Here is an 18,228-nt window from a genome sequence, read left to right as displayed (position 1 = left end):
TTGTAAGGTTTTTAACTGGATCTGGCTACTTAAAGTTCTCGTATTCATGTTTCTCCATGCAAATCGTAAATTCTTTTTGCATGTTCATTTAGTAATTTTGGTCTTAGTTTACTCTTGCCTTTTATGCTTCACTTTCCTGGATTTAAGCTCTATTTTGAAAAAATGGCAAACATCAGATTTTAAAAGTTCTATTTTTAAATATTCATGTGTAGAGAAAAACGTAATAATCCACAATAAACAGTAGTGGAGAAAGGGAGGTATTGGGGAATGAAATGGATCAAATTATGTTATGCGCATGTACAAATATGTTTCGATGAATCCCACTACTATGTATAATTATAATGCACCAAGGAAAAAAACATTTAAAGTCTAAAATTTTTTAAAGAGCTCCATGATCGATAATTGTTTTTAAATGCTGTGAAGATCCATGGCTAAAATAAGAAATACCTAGTTGTGGAAAATCTCCAGAAATAATGAATACTAGGCCAAATTAATGCTCTTTATCTGCCTCATTATGGGACCTAAGAGGACACTAATAAGATCACAGGATAAAACAACTAGGAAAATTTAAAGGGTCTCTTCAAATGGTCCTTTTATTTTATGATTGATCATGGTACTTTTAAAATATAATTGCTTATTTACTTCCTTATATTATTCACTAGACTGCAGACCTTGGAAAGAACTGTCTTATATGCTATTGTATCCCCAGTTCAGGACCTTGGCACATAGATGTTAAATACTTATTGAATGAATGTTCCATGATTATTCCATTCAACAGTATAAAGGCAAAGAGTTGAGTCCACACACAGTTGTATCCACACACAGTCTAGTACTCTGTACCACATTGCTTTCTAGTTGAAAAAAATCACATAGATGAAATTTTTCAGAACATATTTTAAAATTTTAGGGTAATAGTAAGCTAAAGTTCTTAGAACATTTTAACTATATTCAAGTGAAAGTATCTCATAGAAAATAATCATATTTAAACTGATCTGACCTCAACAAGATTTTTTTGAGTTTCTTAACAAAGCCAACAATTGAGTTAATATTTCTGCCTGCTCTATCTCCTGGCTTATAAAAACTAGAAATGAAATCTGAACAGTGTCCATTAAATGCTTTTTTACAAAACTGGATTCTATTTTGTCTCCCGGAGGACTTCGTATTTTTGCTGTCCTTAACTTAAGTCAACTGTTATATTACCACATTTCATGTTCCAAAGCTCCTCTAGACTAATCACTATGAAAAACATTTTACAGTTACCAATTGAGGCTAATAGGATTTCTGCATTTTTATTCAGATACAATTTAGTTGTATTTCCTCAACTACTTTAAAATTCTTTCTGGTACTAGAAATATCTAGATAACTACAGTGTAAGCTTTAACCTGCTATAGAGTTGATCAGATATCAAGTGGAAACTAACCATTTTCCTGTTTCTGTTCTACAAGGACTTTTTATAAAATTAAACTTTAATTTTTAGATAATTGTAGATACATGCATAGTCATTACAAACTTAAAAGATCCTGTTTATCATTCATCCATTTTTTTATAACTATGGTACAATATTACAGTGTGGATCTTAATCAGATTTTCCCATTTTTCCTTGTATACATTGTATTTCCTTGTATACTATGTAAATTTATTACTTATTCATGTGTCCACCACCACAGTCATGATACTGAATAGTTCCATCACTGTAGGGATCCCTCCTGTTGCCCTTTTTTGGGGGGTGGAGGGGACCGGGGATTGAATTCAGGGGCACTCAACCACTGAGCCACATCCCCAGCCCCATTTTTGTATTTAGAGACAGGGTCTCACTAAGTTGCTTAGTGCCTCACCATTGCTGAAGCTGGCTTTGGACTCGAGACCCTCCTGCCTCAGCCTCCCGAGCCTCTGGGATTACACGCATGTGCCAGCTCCTGTTGTCTTTATAACCATACCTAACTCCCTCTATCCTGAGCATATTCCCCTCTCATACACATCCCTCCTTGTCCTCTCTCAGCCACTACTCTGTTCCCCACTTTTGTAAAGCTGAAGAATATTATGTAAATGGAATCATGCAGTATATAACCTTTGGGCATTAGCTTTTTCACTCAATTTCACTCAACTTTTTCACTTCATTGGAGATTTATTCAGGCTGTTGCATGTAGCATTATATCATGTGTTTATCATTTCTGTGTATTGCTAGATAATATTCCACAGTTAGCTGTGTCACAGCTTAATCATTCACCTCTTGAAGAACATGTAGGTTGTTTGTGGTCTCTGATTTACAAACAAGCTACCTCAAATATTTGTGTGCAGATATTTGTATGAACATAAGTTTTCTTTTCTCTGGGTTAAATGGCCAGGAGTATAATTGCTGGGTCATACAGTAGTTGAATATTTAATCAATAAAATGCCAAACCATTGGCCATAGCTATACCGTTTAGCAGTGTATGAGAGGAATCTCATTTCTCTGCATCCTTCCAGCGGTTGGATTGTCTTTTTTATATTATATATATATATATATATATTTTTTTTTTTTTAACCATACTTGTGTAGTGACACGTCATTGTGGTTTTAGTTTGTTTCTCTAAAATCTAATGATTTTAAACATCTTTTCATGTGCCCATTTGTTAATGTATGTATTCTCTCTGGTGAAATGTCTGTCTTTTTGCCCATTTCTAATTGACATGTTTGGATTATTTACTATTGACTTTTACAAGTTCATTATATATTCTGTATGCTGGTTCATCATCAGATGTGTGGCTCACAAATATTTTCTGATACTTATCTTCTTTTCATCCTCTTAACAGTGTCTCTTACAACATTTTAAATTTTATAGTTTTATACTTAAGTCTGTGAACTATTTTGAGTTTTTTAAAATTGTGATTTTAAAAATAACAATTTACCATTGTAGCTGTTTTTGAGTGTTCAACTCCAGTAGCATTAAATACATTTACAATGTTGATCAGCCATCACCACTATCTAGTTCCAGAACTTTTTTATCCATCTTAAACAGAATCCCAGGACCCATTAAGCCATCATTCTCTCTTCTTCCTTTCCCCAGTTCTGTGATAAGTATAGAATATGACAGTAAACATTTATAAACTGTCTTGGAGTTTTTTATTACCATGACATCTAAGTGCATTATTTCATATTTAATAAAAATAGTGATCCACAATAGATTAGAAAAAATCTGGGACAGTTTGAGATGTATTGAATTGGATGACTTCATTAACACATATGCTCATAGTCGAAGGGTAGGGAAAGTTAAATGACTTTCCTGCTGATCTAGCTGTCAGTGAGGTATACAACTGTAGCAAAGCCCAGATAAATTTTTCTCCCTGGCATAAATCAAGGATTATCATCAGTATCAGTAATAATCATGATAATAAGTGAATCATGACTGTTTATATAGCTTCTGAAGGAACCTACTAATGTTAAATATTCTGGTGTCATTGTTAGCAGTTCTCACATTCTCCTCAGGAAAGTTGTTGAATCATTTGAAAAAGTTGTTTCTTTCAAATGTTAGTAAGTTATATTCACTATAGATTATAATAGTCATTAACTATGCCAAAGTTTCTTTTAACCTACAAGCATGAATATGAGAGTAAAAGACGCTCTACTGACAATATTTACTAATTGTGAAAATTTGCCATCAATATGTAACATTTTTCTTTTGGATACTTTGATCCTTGCTCCTCTAAAAAAAAAAATGCACTTGGCAGTGATTAAAGTACACATTTCCATTAACTCTGAAAATATCAATTTCTAACAGTGTTATAATCTAAGACAGTTCCTCATGAATAAAAAGTTCTAATACTTTTTTGTTTGTTTTCTAATACTTTTTGAGAAACTACTTTTTTAAAATGCTTTACCACTGAGCCACAACCCCAGCACCCTCAGAAGCTACTTTTTAAAGAAAATTGCAAATGTTACTCTGACAGCAAAACAAAGTTCTGCTTGACTCGTGTAGAATTTGAATTTAACAAAGAATTTATCATGAATGTCCTCCTTTCTTTGTGTTTATTATTCAGAGAACAAGGAGAATCCACAGACTTGAAATATGAGTTCAGATACCAGCCAAGGCGTGATCACTACTCCTCCTCCTCCCAGCATGCCTCACAAAGAGAGATATTTTGACCGAATCAATGAAAATGACCCTGAATACATTCGGGAGAGGAACATGTCTCCTGATCTACGACAAGACTTCAATATGATGGAGCAGAGGAAACGAGTTACTCAGATTCTGCAGAGTCCTGTAAGTTACTATAAGCCTTTAATTTTTTTTTTAATATTTATTTATTTATTTTAGTTTTCGGCGGACACAACATCTTTGTTTGTATGTGGTGTTGAGGATTGAACCCGGGCCGCACGCATGCTAGGCAAGCGCGCTACTGCTTGAGCCACATCCCCAACCCCAAGCCTTTAATTTTTATTCCTCTTGAGAACCTTGATAGAATGAGGTAGAAAGTATCTTAAGCTACTGTCAGATTAAAAGGGGTGGAGGAGGAGTGTCTAGTTGCTTAAAGGAGAAATGGGCACTTAAATTATGTATTTGCTTTACAAAGATTTAATAAGAATCTAGTATTGTGTTAGTGGTGTACATTTTGGAGTATGTTTTCTGGGTGTAATGCTTTATAAAAAGAGAACAGACAATTTTACTGAATTCAAGGACACCAAGTTAGACTGAATATCAGTGAAGAAAGACATGACTCAAGTCATAGTAATCAAGGAGTAGGCTAGGTGTATGCCTCATACCTGTTTTTAATTCCTTGGGTGTCTTCATACACACAGCAGCATAGAAAGACTTGAGGTTTTTGTGGTCTGATATGGCAGCCTAATGTTAACACACCTAATGCAGGCATACATGCATACACACCCCAAAGTAACTGGATTTAAAGTAGATTATTATTATATATAATATTATAGTAAATTCAGTTTGAGGTGAAAATTCTGTCTGGCACAGCAACATCCAGACTGTTAAATCATATTCAAGTGATTTGTTAGTTTTTTATAAACACTCAGTGGAATTACACACCAAGTTAGACTAAATATTAACCAAATGATTATTGTAACTGGAAAATGAGAGAACACCTTGGTTTAAGATGCAAAATGATTTTATAACTTTATGTATAATAAAGATCATGGACTCCTTAAGGCAGAGTTCTGCAGACATAGACACGTGATACCTATGTTTGGCTCATTGGACTTCCAACTTAGGTACTAAAATAAGCACCAGAGCATAGAGCTGCCTGAAGTAGCACTGGTAAATCATTTTTGTCATGCCCTTGTGAATTTAATTACAGAAGTTGAGTCAAAAGCCAAAGGGGGAATTCCACTCTGTGTGATTTCCCATACCAGTGGCCCTGATGAAAGCTTTGAAGTACAAGTTATAAAAGCAGTGCCAGCTTTGAGGAATTTTAAAAGTATAGCACCCAGTTTAAAGAAACTCTTTCCAAATGGAACAGAAATTAACCAGAGATGAGAGATTATATGTTCCATGCCTTACAAACCTGAGTTTATGTTTCCAGATCCTTGTAATGCACATTATTTAGATCAAAATAGATTTATTTCTTGCTCTAAAAAAATCCCACTTAAAAGTAGGTTTAAGAACTAACTTATTAACCAAATGATTATTGAAACAGATAATGTAAAGTAATTGATTGTAACAGATATTGTAAAGTAATTGAGAGAAAGAGATGAAGTTCGGATTTTGTTCAAGGTTGTTAAATATTGAGATTCTGAGGGAAGTGCCCCAAAGAGGACCAATGAATTCTAACTAAGGTGTAAATGAAAAAGTACTAAGTTACATTTCTATTCCCAGGGTTTTTTCTTTTATAGTTTCCCCCATTAAATAAAGACATCATGACTTTGAGTAGATTGTTTAATTTTTATACTTGTATATCTACATTTGTAAATTGGCTTGTGCCTTGGGAAACTGAAATAACCGGAAAGAGTGGATATAAAGATCGTCATTTTTCTGCCCAAAGAGGAATGAAGAAGGCCGAAATTTAAAAGCATTATGGGTTGATTTTTTTTCCCCTCCTAGATCTTTGCCTAGTGTATTTAAAATTTTGTTTGTGAAAGTGTATAAATTTAAAGTGTTCAAATTTATTTTAATATAAGAGAAATTGTTTACCAAAGGAAATGTTACATGATGGGCTTGTATTAGTTATCTATTGATAAATTACAAATTAGCAGCTTAAAACAACAAACATTTCTTATCTTACCATTTCTGAGTCAGGGGCTCAGAAGCACTTAGCTGAGTGGTTCTGGCTCAGGTTCTCTTATGAAGTTACAGAAGACATCTGCCATGACTGCTGTCATTTGGAGGCTTCACTGGGATGGAAGGATCATCTCTTATGATAGATCACTTACATAGCTGATAGCAAAAGGCCACAGTTCCTTGTCACATGAACCTTTTATTAAGGCTGCTTGAATGCTTTCCCCAGAGAAGGTAGCCTTCTGTGCTTTTTAATGACCTAATCTCAGACATCACCTGCCATCATCAGCACACATAAAAATAAATAAATAAAATAAAAATATTGTGTTCACCTATAACTAAAAAAAATATTTTTTAAAAAAAGTGAGACACTAAAGTTCAGCTCATACCAGGGAGAGAAAAATTGAGTTTACCTTCTTAAGAAACAATTATGCACCCTGTGGTCACAATTTATTTTAAAAGTACTGTAGTCATGATTTATTTTTCCCTTCTCCCATGTGCAAAATACACTCACCCTCTCCTGATTTCTCTTAGAGATCTCATTCTATTATGACGTTAACTTGAATCTAGACTCTTATCATCTAAATTTGGTCCAGGTACAGATGTTCCTAAATGCACTTCCTCAAGTACAGTTCCTCTCAGTCTGTTCACTATAAGGAAACAACTTATTTGCTCTCCACTACCACCATATACACATATATTTTATGGTGGGACAGGCATAAGATAACTGTTACAGATATTCCTATTCAAAAACAGAAAATTCTGGGGCTTGGGCAGGGGGCTGGTATTGTACCAAGAATCAATGGTTTAAGCAATTGTGAAATCTAGGTGGGAAAAATGTTTGGAAGCTCCTTGAAGAGAAATCAGTCCTACTGCTTACCAAGAGTCTCCATAGTTTTTGGCTCTGCCCTCTGGTTTCTTGGTTCCCCTATCTGAGTCATCCTTCCTTTTCCTTGAAAGGTAGTCTGTGTTTGCAACTGTGTTTTTCTCAACCTGTTTCCACCTTATGGAGGTTTTGAAAGGCCTTGTTTCCTTTTGTATTGACTTTATTCCTTTTAGCCCAAGCTTACAGTGTTTCTGCCAATATGATTCTCTAAAAATTTTGTGTGTCTCCTATAAATATTGGAGTTCACCAATAAAGATCAAAATCATAGATATTACTAATTAATGTTTGTAAGTAACACATCTTAAGCCTTCTAGTTAAAATTCTCAGGTTGGAAAGAAAGGAAATCAGGACAGAAACTAATAAAAGCGCAATGTATACTTTTATTACTAAATTCTTACTATGTGCCAGGTACCTACTTTGTATGTATGTATTATAATCTTTAGTCCCCAAAGCAATTCAGACAAAGAAATATTAATATCACCAGGCACAGTAGTGCATGCCTATAATTGCAGCTACTTGGGAGGCCAAAGCAGGAGGATCACAAGCCTCAGCAAGATCTTGTATCAAAAAATAAAAAGGACTGGGGATGTAACTCATTAGTAAAGAACCACTTATTCAATCATCAGTTCAAAAGATGGATAGATAGATAGATAGATAGATAGATAAAATATATATATACATACATATTTAATATTCTTTGCTTACAGATGAATAAAAACTAAACTTAGAGACATTAACTTGCTCAATGTTTTACAGATTGGTTAAATGGTGGGGTCAAAATTTTAACTCCAAAACTCATATTCTTAACAAGTAAGTAGCTATACCATTTAAAGAATTTAATAACAATGAAAAAAATTCCACCTTCTATTTTGTATTATTTTATTCATCTTCAAATTTTGTTGCTCAGGTTAATTCAGCCCAACCCAAGAAGAGTTTTTTCTGATCAGAAGATGCTTTGATTTAAATGTAATTTGTTAATTTGAATAATAAAAATAGCTACTGTTTGCCTTAACTTGAAAAATAGTTCATCTTGTTCTGACTCCCAGAAAGTATTCTTTTTAGAGATTCTGCAGCTTGTTATATTTACATTTTTAAAAAATATTTTTTCTCGTTGTAGATGGACACCTTTATTTTATTTATTTATTTTTGTGTGGTGCTGAGACTCAAACCTAGGACCTCCCATATGCTAGGCAATGCTCTACCACTGAACTACAATCCCAGCCCCATATTTAAATTTTTTAAGGAAAGTATTTATCTTAGAAATCAAATGTTGGTGAGTAAACTAGTTTAGCTTAGTATTTTGTTAATGCCATAGAATCCACAGATTCTCTTTGACCAATGTACTCATCATATATAATGTTTGTAGAAACTCTGTATTATAATTTACACCCTTTTCTCAAAATGTCCAAAATAAACTGTTGGAAGTAGGTGGTGCTTCTTCAGAGTTCAAGAAGCATACAGATTTAAAAACTAGCAGGTAGCACTTGGAACACAGTAGATATTTGGTAAATCTGAGTGCATAAATAGATAGGTATGTGAATAACTGGGTGGGCTTCAAGTTTTAAATACTTTAATGTTATTCATCAAGCTTCTCCTGAACTTTACTGCTCCATATGGAAAATTGTTGATAGGCTTCTTAATCCTTACCACCATAGGAAGCAATCTAGACTGCTTAATGCATGTGTAGGAAGTTGTTCTGAAAAATAGAATAACAGACATATGACATACTAGTAATTTTAAATAACGGGGCATTATCCAGTTCTTAAACATATTTGGAAGGCAGGAGAAACTTCAAAGCCGTATACAATTTTAGGATATCATTGTAATTAAGGCCTAAATGTTAACAGGGTGCCTTAATTAGAAAAATTGTTCAGAATCACTGTGCTCTACCTGGTCTCTTTAAAAGTTTTAAGATACAAATATTCTTTATTAACTTTGTTTATATTTTTTTAAAACCAGTTGCAAGAAAAGTTTTCGTTCTAACTTTTAGTTTCATGTTAAGACTTAGATAGAGGAAAAAGACCATCCAGAAGAAAATTTGGTTTATTTGTTTTTTCTCCTTTCAACAGGGCCAGTCGTAATCTATTTCCAAATGAATACATTTCTTAATGGAGAAATTCTAAGTAAGTTTGTTGTGCTCCTAATCCCACTTTAGGAGAGATCTAATACATAATTGCAGAGTGCCTTGGGAGCAGCAAGTGTGTAATCATTTTTTTTCTTTTGCTCCAGTTTTCCTCTCTAGTAATTATCATGAGGTCAAATATCCAGATGTGGACACTTAAAATTCATTTCTGATGTCTTTCAGCATTCTGTTACCCAAGTTTCCTAAGCTAGACATTTCTGATAAATCTGCCTGTTGATTTTTTTGTCTTTTTTAGTATAAACTAAAATAATTATATCAGGTTAGTTTCTTTTATTCAATTGGTCCTTTTCTCTGTGACTTAAAAAATATTTCATTTAGTTCTACTTTCTCCTAAAAGTTTTAATTTCAGAAACACCTTATGATCCAATATTTCAAATTAATTTTACTTTTACTTTATAGTATTCAGTACTAGGTGTGCTAAATGTCTTGACTTACATGAATATCAAATCTGTGAATCTCATGTTTTCATTAAGTTTATTTTTGTTCATACCATATGTATTCAAAGTTTGTAGCCTCATTCCCTCAATATTGAAAGGAACTGTATAAAATAGAAGGGTGTAAGATTTAGATAAAACTTTAAAGCACCCTCTAACTTAAACATTTTTTTTCACTGAGGGATTTTTTTTAGACTGTTTGATGAAAGAGCTTTTAAAGCTGTAATGCTCTGGGGACAAACTAAGTTTGGGGTAGGATTTTGAGTTGAAGAATTAATTGACTTTTAAAAAATTTATAACATTCAATAAAGATGAATTTCTTATTTAAAAAAAAATTTCCCCCAATAGATGATGGATAATTATTACATAATTATTATGCAGGAGGAATTTCTCATTCAAGCGACAGACTTATATAAGACTGTTTTCTTGCTAAATGATATGTGAAATGAATCTTTGTTATCATTAGGTCAGCCAAGGTTAAATTCGGGCCAGATGTGATGGTGTACACTTGTAATCCTAGTGACTCAGGATGCTGAGACAGGAGGATTACAAGTTTGAGGCCAGCCTCAGCAACCTACCAGGATCCTATAACAAGGACTGGGGAGGTAGCTCATGTAAAGCATCCCAGGTTCATTTCTTAGTACAACAACAACAACAAAAAGATTCTTCACTTTCTTTATATCAAGGAAAATTCTAACTTAACTACTAATTGAAAATACCCCAACACTACCACAAGTTGCTGCACCAACAGATAGTTCACAATGCATACAGGTGAGTTCACAATGTGTCCAGGCAAGTTCTGCAAGCAGTTCAGTGATGGCTATTGTAGAAGCTGTAGATTGGTTTTATCTTTGACTTCACCAGCACTGGGATGAAGATAGGAATTCTGGCAATAATGGCTAAAGAAAAAATTATGTAACATTACAGAAGGCACTAAAAGAAAACAATTTTCTTAACAATTTACATTGTCTTCACCGGCACTGGGATGAAGATAGGAATTCTGGCAATAAAGAATTGCTAAAGAAAAAATTATGTAACATTACAGAAGGCACTAAAAGAAAACAATTTTCTTAACAATTTACATTATCTTTAAGAGAATTATTAAATATAATGAAAAGGAAAGGTGAAAGTAAACAAACAGATCTGTTAACCTTCTTTTTTGTTTACATATTAAAACAATCCTCAACAGTTGTTTACCCAATTTAAATTAAACCATATAAATCACGTGAAAAAAAAATATTTGGATCCATTTTATCATGAGCGCTCATCATATATGATATATGGACATACGTACATTCAAACATATAACACAAAACACAAGTGTGCACACATAATATAATACATACAACACATAACATTATAGTAAAGGCCTTATAACTTTTTACAGGTGAAATCTCCATTGCAATGTTTAAAAACTCTATAGTCAAAAAATAGAACTGATCAGCAAAACATTAACCTAGGTCTGTATGAGCTCAAAAAACAAAATAGAACTTCATGATATGGCAAAGGGCAATAATAAAATAGATATTGAAAGAAGCATCCCGGTTCTGTTGCAGATGTAAGAATAGCCAAACTGGAGTTTTGGATATCAGTTGTTATGGATTTGAGCCAAATCATCTTCTTTTTGGTCTGTAGAAATCGCTTTAGTTAATCTTTCTGGAATCCAAATCGGCTGCTGTTCTCCCTGTGGAAACACATAAACAGACCCCCAACTCCAGACAATCACTGGGTCAGGACCTTGGTTAATCTCTCTGGAATCCAAATCGGCTGCTGTTCTCCCTGTGGAAACACACAAACAGACCCCCGACTCCAGACAATTACTGGGTCAGGACCTTTCCATTGTCCTGTTAGAATATCCTTCCAAAGTACCTTGGGCTTATGCACATTTTTTGGACACATATGCCTTTCCGCAGCACTAAGTCCTGATGAATCCAAATTTAAAAAGTTTAGAGTAAAAAGGGTTATTTTAAGTTTATCTTTGGGGAATATATACCCCTTCCCAATTCCTTCTTTTTGCTTTAATAAGTACATTTTAATAGTTTCATGAGCTCTTTCAACTATGCCTTGTCCCTGTGGATTGTATGGGCTTCCTGTTATATGAGTAATGCCAAATGATGAACAAAATTGTTTAAAAGAGGTAGAAGTATAACAAGGGGCATTATCTGTTTTTAACTGTTTTGGAACGCCCAGAGTGGCAAAATTTTGTAAGCAATGAGCTATAACATCTTTAGTTTTTTCTCCGGCATGAAGGGAGCCCATCAAAAATCCAGAAGAAGTATCAACTGTAACATGCAAATATTTTAATTTTCCAAATTCTGGCAAGTGTGTGACGTCCATCTGCCAAATATGGTTAGGTATCAATCCTCTAGGATTGACTCCAAGATTAACTTGTGGTAAAAAGGTCACACAATTTTGACATTGTTTTATTATTTGTCTAGCTTGTTCCTTAGTTATTTTAAAACGCTTTTGTAAAGTATTAGCATTGACATGGAACTTTTTATGAAAATTTATAGCTTCTTCTAGTGTAGAGAAAATATGTATGTCATGTGTAGTTTTATCTGCTAAATCATTGCCCAAACTAAGGGCTCCAGGCAATCCTGTAAGTGCCCTGATATGTCCTATAAAGAATGGATCTTTTCTATCCCAGATTAGACTTTGTATAGTGGAAAGCAAAGAGAAAACAGTAGAAGAAGGGGAAATCCTACCAGCATCTTCAAGAGATACTATAGCATTAACTACATACTGGCTATCAGAAAATAAATTAAATACAGAATCTTTAAACATCACAAAAGCTTGTAAAACTGCATTAAGCTCTACCTTTTGAGCTGATTGTTTGGGTACTAAAAATGTAAAAGTTTGATCAGGGGTAACTACTGCTGCTGTACCATTATTTGACCCATCAGTGAATATATTTGGAGCATTCATGATAGGTGTTTTTCTTGTCATTTTTGGAAAAATTACAGGATGCAATGACCAAAAAGACAATAAAGGATTAGATGGTAAGTGGTTATCAAATGAAACATTAGATTTGCACATGATTATTGCCCAAGTATTTAACTCATTAGCTAACTCATCAATTTGATTCATAGTATATGGAGTAATAATTTTATTGGGCGAAATTCCAAACACTCCCTTTGCTGCTTTTATTCCTTTGAGTATTAATTGTCCTACAGCCTCAGGATACCTAGTAAGAATAGTGTTAGGAGAATAAGATAAATGTATCCATAATAATGGACCTTCTTGCCAAAATACTCCTGTAGGAATATTTTTTTTGGTAGTACAATAAATAATAAAGGCAAACTTATATCAATTCTATCCAAATGCATATTTTCCATATATGTTTCAATGATTTTTAATGCCTTTCTTGCTTCAGGCGTTAACATTCGGGGTGAATTTGGATCTGATGGACCTTTTAGGATATCAAATAAAGGTCCCAACTCTCCTGTTGGTGTGCCTAGATAAGGCCTTATCCAATTTATGTCTCCTAATAACTTTTGAAAGTCATTAAGTGATTTGAGTTGATCTACTCGTATTTGAATTTTTGGTGGACGGACCATGGTTGAGGATAATAGAACTCCTAAATAATTAATTGGAAAATTTAATTGTACTTTATCTATTGCTATCTCTAGATTATAATTTTTTAATAAGTTTGTAAGTGTGGCATAACATTCTAGCAATGTGTTTTTATCTTTGTGTGCTAATAATACATCATCCATATAGTGAAATATTTGTAGTTCAGGATTTTGATTTCTAAGTGGCTGGATTACTTTGCATTAAAAAATGACAAAATCATAGAATTTACAGGGAAATGGATGGCATTAGAGCAGATTATGCTAAGTGAAGCTAGCCAATCCCTAAAAAACAAATGCCAAATGTCTTCTTTGATATAGGGAGAGTAACTAAGAACAGAGTAGGGTCGAAGAGCATGAGAAGAAGATTAACATTAAACAGGGATGAGAGGTGGGAGGGAAAGGGAGAGAGAAGGGAAATTGCATGGAAATGGAAGGAGACCCTCAGAGTTATACAAAAGTACATACAAGAGGAAGTGAGGGGAAGGGGAAAAATAATACAAGGGGGACAAATGAATGTCAGTAGAGGGGGCAGAGAGAGAAGAGGGGAGGGGAGGGGAGGGGGGATAGTAGAGGATAGGAAAGGCAGCAGAACACAACAGACATGAGTATGGCAATATGTAAATCAATGGATGTGTAACTGATGTGATTCTGCAATCTGTATATGGGGTAAAAATGGGAGCTCATAACCCACTTGAATCAAAGTGTGAAATATGATATATCAAGAACTATGTAATGTTTTGAACAGCCAACAATAAAAAATTTAAAAAAATAAATAATAAATAAATTCATGTCCTTGAATATTTAGTTTTAGCATGGGGCGAGAATCTAAATTTAAAGAAAGCATAGCCCAATCTACACCTGTGGAGCCTAATCCCTTGGAACCTCTTTCTACAGTACGACTGGAAAATTTATCATGTAGGCTGGGTATTATTAGTAACTGTGCTATTCTATCTCCTGGTGAAATTACTGATATACCCTTTGGAGAACTGGCTATAATTTTTATTTCACCTTCATAATCGGGATCAATTACCCCAGGACTTATCATAAGTCCTTTTAGAGTAGAAGAGCTGCGTCCCAATAATAAGCCTACTGTTCCTTTGGGAAGAGGTCCTTTCACCCCTGTGGGAATGATTTGAACTCCCATCTCTGGAGTTAGTACTGCTCTGGCGGAGGCGCAGATGTCCAACCCTGCGCTCCCTCTGGTTTGTCTGATGAGGGATCTGATGGACAGTGTGTCCTGGGCACTACCCTGATGGGGTTGCTGGGTTCCTCCAGTGCTCCGTATATTTGTGGTTTTGGGCCCGGAGCATTGGGCCCCCCTGTCCATTTTTTGGCAACGGAGCCCGATGCCTTTCTCCACGATATCGTGGATAAACACCTGGTCCTTGTTCGTTTTTTGATAATGGAGTACCCTCTATGGTGGTTTGAGAATGGCATTCATTAGCCCAATGTCTCCCTCTACGGCATCGTGGGCAAATACCTGGTATTCTACTCCTTTGATACCTAGTTTTGTTAAACCCTCCTCCAATGGGGCAATTCCTTTTAAAATGTCCTGTTTGTTCACAATTGTAGCATGTTCTTGGCCTGGCATCTAAAGCCTGTTTTACTGCAGCTGCCACAATTTGCCCTTGTTCATTAATGTCTCTGGCATCTAAAGCCTGTTTTACTGCAGCTGCCACGACTTGCTCTTGTTCATTAATGTCTCTACATAATTTAATATATGTGTTTAAATCTTCATGTTTCCATGGTCTAATGATATCTCTGCACCAACGATTCGCTTGCTCATAAGCCAGGTGTTTTAGTAATGGCATTGCTTGTTCTGTATTCCCAAAAACTCTGGTAGCTGTTTGAATAAGCCTATCTACAAATTCAGCATAAGGTTCATTAGCTCCTTGTATTACCTTAGATAATTGACCTTGTAAACCTCCATGTCCTTTTAAAGTCTTCCATGCCTTAATTGCATCTACAGCAATTTGTGCATATACACCAGGATCATATGCAATTTGTTGCTGCTGATCCTCATAAGGTCCCTTTCCTAACAACATATCTAGATTTCTCTGAGGATAACCAGCTGCTGCATTTCGCCTAGCCATCTCCTTGCAAAATTCCTCATTGGCAACCTTCCATAACAGGTATTGTCCTCCATTTAGCACAGCTTTACACATATTAGCCCAATCTGCTGGCGTCATGTTCAAGTTGTTAATGGATTCGACCATGCTTACAGTGAAGGGTGCTTGAGGACCATAGGTTGTTACAGCCTCTTTTAGCTGCTTCACTGTTTTGAAATTTAAAACATGGTAAAATCGCTGCCCTCCTGCCTCAAATACAGGGCATGTTAATATTTGAGATCTTGTCTCAGGATCCCAACTATCAACTGCGGGGGTTGGGGACCTCCCAGCATATGGAGGTGGCCTTGTTAGTTGGACACTTACGTCCTCTGGTGATAGAAAGGTGTTAGTAGCAGTCTCCTGTAGAGGTGGTGCTGTTGGTTGGACACTTACACCCTCTGGTGATAGAAAGGTGTTAGTAGCAGTCTCCTGTTGTAACTTTCCCCCTGATGGCTTTTTCTGTTTTACACTTTCTTTCTCTGTCTGACTAGCTTGAGAGACCTTCTCTTTTACTTGAATCTTTTCCTCTGTCTGACTAACTTGAGAGACCTTCTCTTTTACTTGAATCAATATGTCTTCTCCTTCCTCTACCATTGTCTGAACTGAAGGCTTTGGACTAAGCAAACAAGATATGAACGTCCACAATGGCAATGTGCCAACTGGCAGAGTCCCTGGGCTTTTCTTTTCTATTCTTTTTAAATCTTCACCATGATGGTTCCATTGTGATATATTTAACAACTCCTCCTTAAAAAGCCATGGGCTACATTTTTGTATTGTATCAACATATGCCCTGATTGTTCTTGATTTTACTGAGATGCCTCCTTCCTCTAACAATTTACTTAACACTCTTTCAGTTTGTTTTTTACTAATTTCTGATCCCATATTTCTACTATAATACAACCCAACAAGATGACACCAAACAAAACCGAGACAGAATGAAATAAAAAGGGAACAACAAAAAGTCATTATAGCCTTTCTATCCTCCTGACATGTGCATCCGTCCTTTCTCCCTATCTGTTCCTCAGACGTAAATAGTTTTTCCTCAGATGTGAGTGGTTTTTCTTCCGTCTCACTCATCTCCAGGGACAGGCAACTTAAAACAAAAGTGAAGCAAAATAAAAGAGGAATCTTAAAATGGCTACCCATCCTCTCGCCCTGCCCTCAGGGGCGAGCAGTTTCACTTACCCTCAGTCGCTCCCCGTACGGGCCACCAAATGCCGCAGTCTGGCTGGGCACAATCAGGAGCCACTTGTCAAAAGAAACTAACTTTAGTTTTAGAACCACACACGCCAAACAAAACAGCCTCTCAGGAAAAACCCACAGAGCCTCAACTGCCACCACCGGCTTTCCACAAGCCTCTCTCTCCCACACAAGCTTCTCTCCACCTCCCACAATCCTCCTGCTCTTGAGGCCGATTGGCTGGGTCACGTGGGTGGAGCCAAAAAAGTCCCCCAATGAGCAGCTCCGTGGTCTGAAAGGGCAGGGAAACAGCCCAATGAGCATCACCGCAGAGGAGCCAATCAGCTAGATGTTGCTGGGGCCGCTGTGAGCCAATCATCAGCCGGCAGCTGGAAGTTTGCTGGCAGCTGGAAGTTTGCTGGGGCCCCTTCGGCTGTGGCTCTCAACACTTAGTACAACAACAACAACAAAAAGATTCTTCACTTTCTTTATATCAAGGAAAATTCTAACTTAACTACTAATTGAGCTGAACTGGACACTCAAGAACTACAAAAGAAACAATGCAGTCATCAAATAATACACTATAGTAGAATAGAAAAAATAGATAAACAATTACAGTCATATGACTGGTTCCCTAAGTACAGTGTAAGGAAATGTGAAAAGAGTTCAGAGTAGGGTGTGGAAGGGAAGAAATATAGATTCCTTTCTCCTATGAGGGTGATTTTGGATAGACTTCAGAAAGAAGATAAAATTTAAGACAAGTGTGGAATGTGGGGGAAGAAGTCATTGGAAGAGGAACAGTGGTGGCCAGTTCTTCCATTAGATGAAATGGTAGTGATCAGAGAATGATAGGAGAAGCTCAAAAGCTAGACCAGAACATGAGGAGAAATGGTAGATAAAACCAAAAAAATGACATTGAAGCAGATTATGAAGACCCTAAAGTACCAAGCTACTTGACCAAGTTAGAGGTCAGCACATTTCTCATCATTTCCAGTTTTAATTTGTTTATACAAAAAAAAAGAAAAAAGAAAAAATTAACACGTACACGTGCTTGTTTGGAATCTGGGTCCAAATCTTGCCTCATCCTTTACATACTAGCTGCGTGACAATAGGAAGCCCACTTGTGCTTCAGATTCCTTGTGGAAAGGCAGAGAAATTACCTTATTCATTGGTTGTGACCATTCAATGAAATAACATAAGAGCATGTAGTGCAGTGCCTAGCACATAGTAAACAACTATCTTTGTGGAAATGTATATATAAGTGCTAATTTAAAACACATTATACTTTTGTGACAGCACTTTGAAGATTATAATCATAATTGGTTGTGCTGTGTTTTAGGTTTTGAAGGTCTTAAAGAATCTATCATCCTAATGGCACTCTGCCTTGGCCATGTTATACACAAAATGTCACAGTCTTCACTACCTCCTCATCTATGCTTTTCTGTATCTGGGGAGGAGAACATGGTTTATGCTGTAACTTTTTTGCGGGGCAGGGGGGTGCCAGGGATTGAACCAAGGGGTACTTTACCACTGAGCCACATCTTCAGTCCTATTTTGTACTTTATTTAGATACAGGGTCTCACTGATTTGCTAAGCACCTTGCCATTGCCATGGCTGGCTTTGAACTCGCGATCCTCCTGTCTCAGCCTCCCAAGCTGCTGGGATTACAGGCATGCACCACCGCGCCTGGCTATGCTGTGA

At 35.8% G+C, this 18,228-nt stretch overlaps 1 protein-coding gene across 6 annotated transcripts in view; it reads left to right on the top strand.

Moving 5' to 3' along the window:
- Add3 (adducin 3) overlaps positions 1–18,228 on the top strand; it is a 120,718-nt gene that overhangs the window by 79,824 nt on the left and 22,666 nt on the right. For all 6 annotated transcript variants that reach the window (XM_071610932.1, XM_071610929.1, XM_071610933.1 and 3 more), the window contains exon 2: positions 4,017–4,240. In XM_071610932.1, coding sequence (XP_071467033.1) covers positions 4,046–4,240 — 195 coding nt within the window. In that variant the 5' untranslated portion in view covers positions 4,017–4,045. The remainder of the gene's footprint in view (positions 1–4,016; positions 4,241–18,228) is intronic.

The sequence above is a fragment of the Marmota flaviventris genome, chromosome 4, assembly GCF_047511675.1.
Source record: "Marmota flaviventris isolate mMarFla1 chromosome 4, mMarFla1.hap1, whole genome shotgun sequence".
NCBI lineage: Eukaryota > Metazoa > Chordata > Mammalia > Rodentia > Sciuridae > Marmota > Marmota flaviventris.
This window is presented reverse-complemented; position numbering and strand designations above follow the sequence as displayed.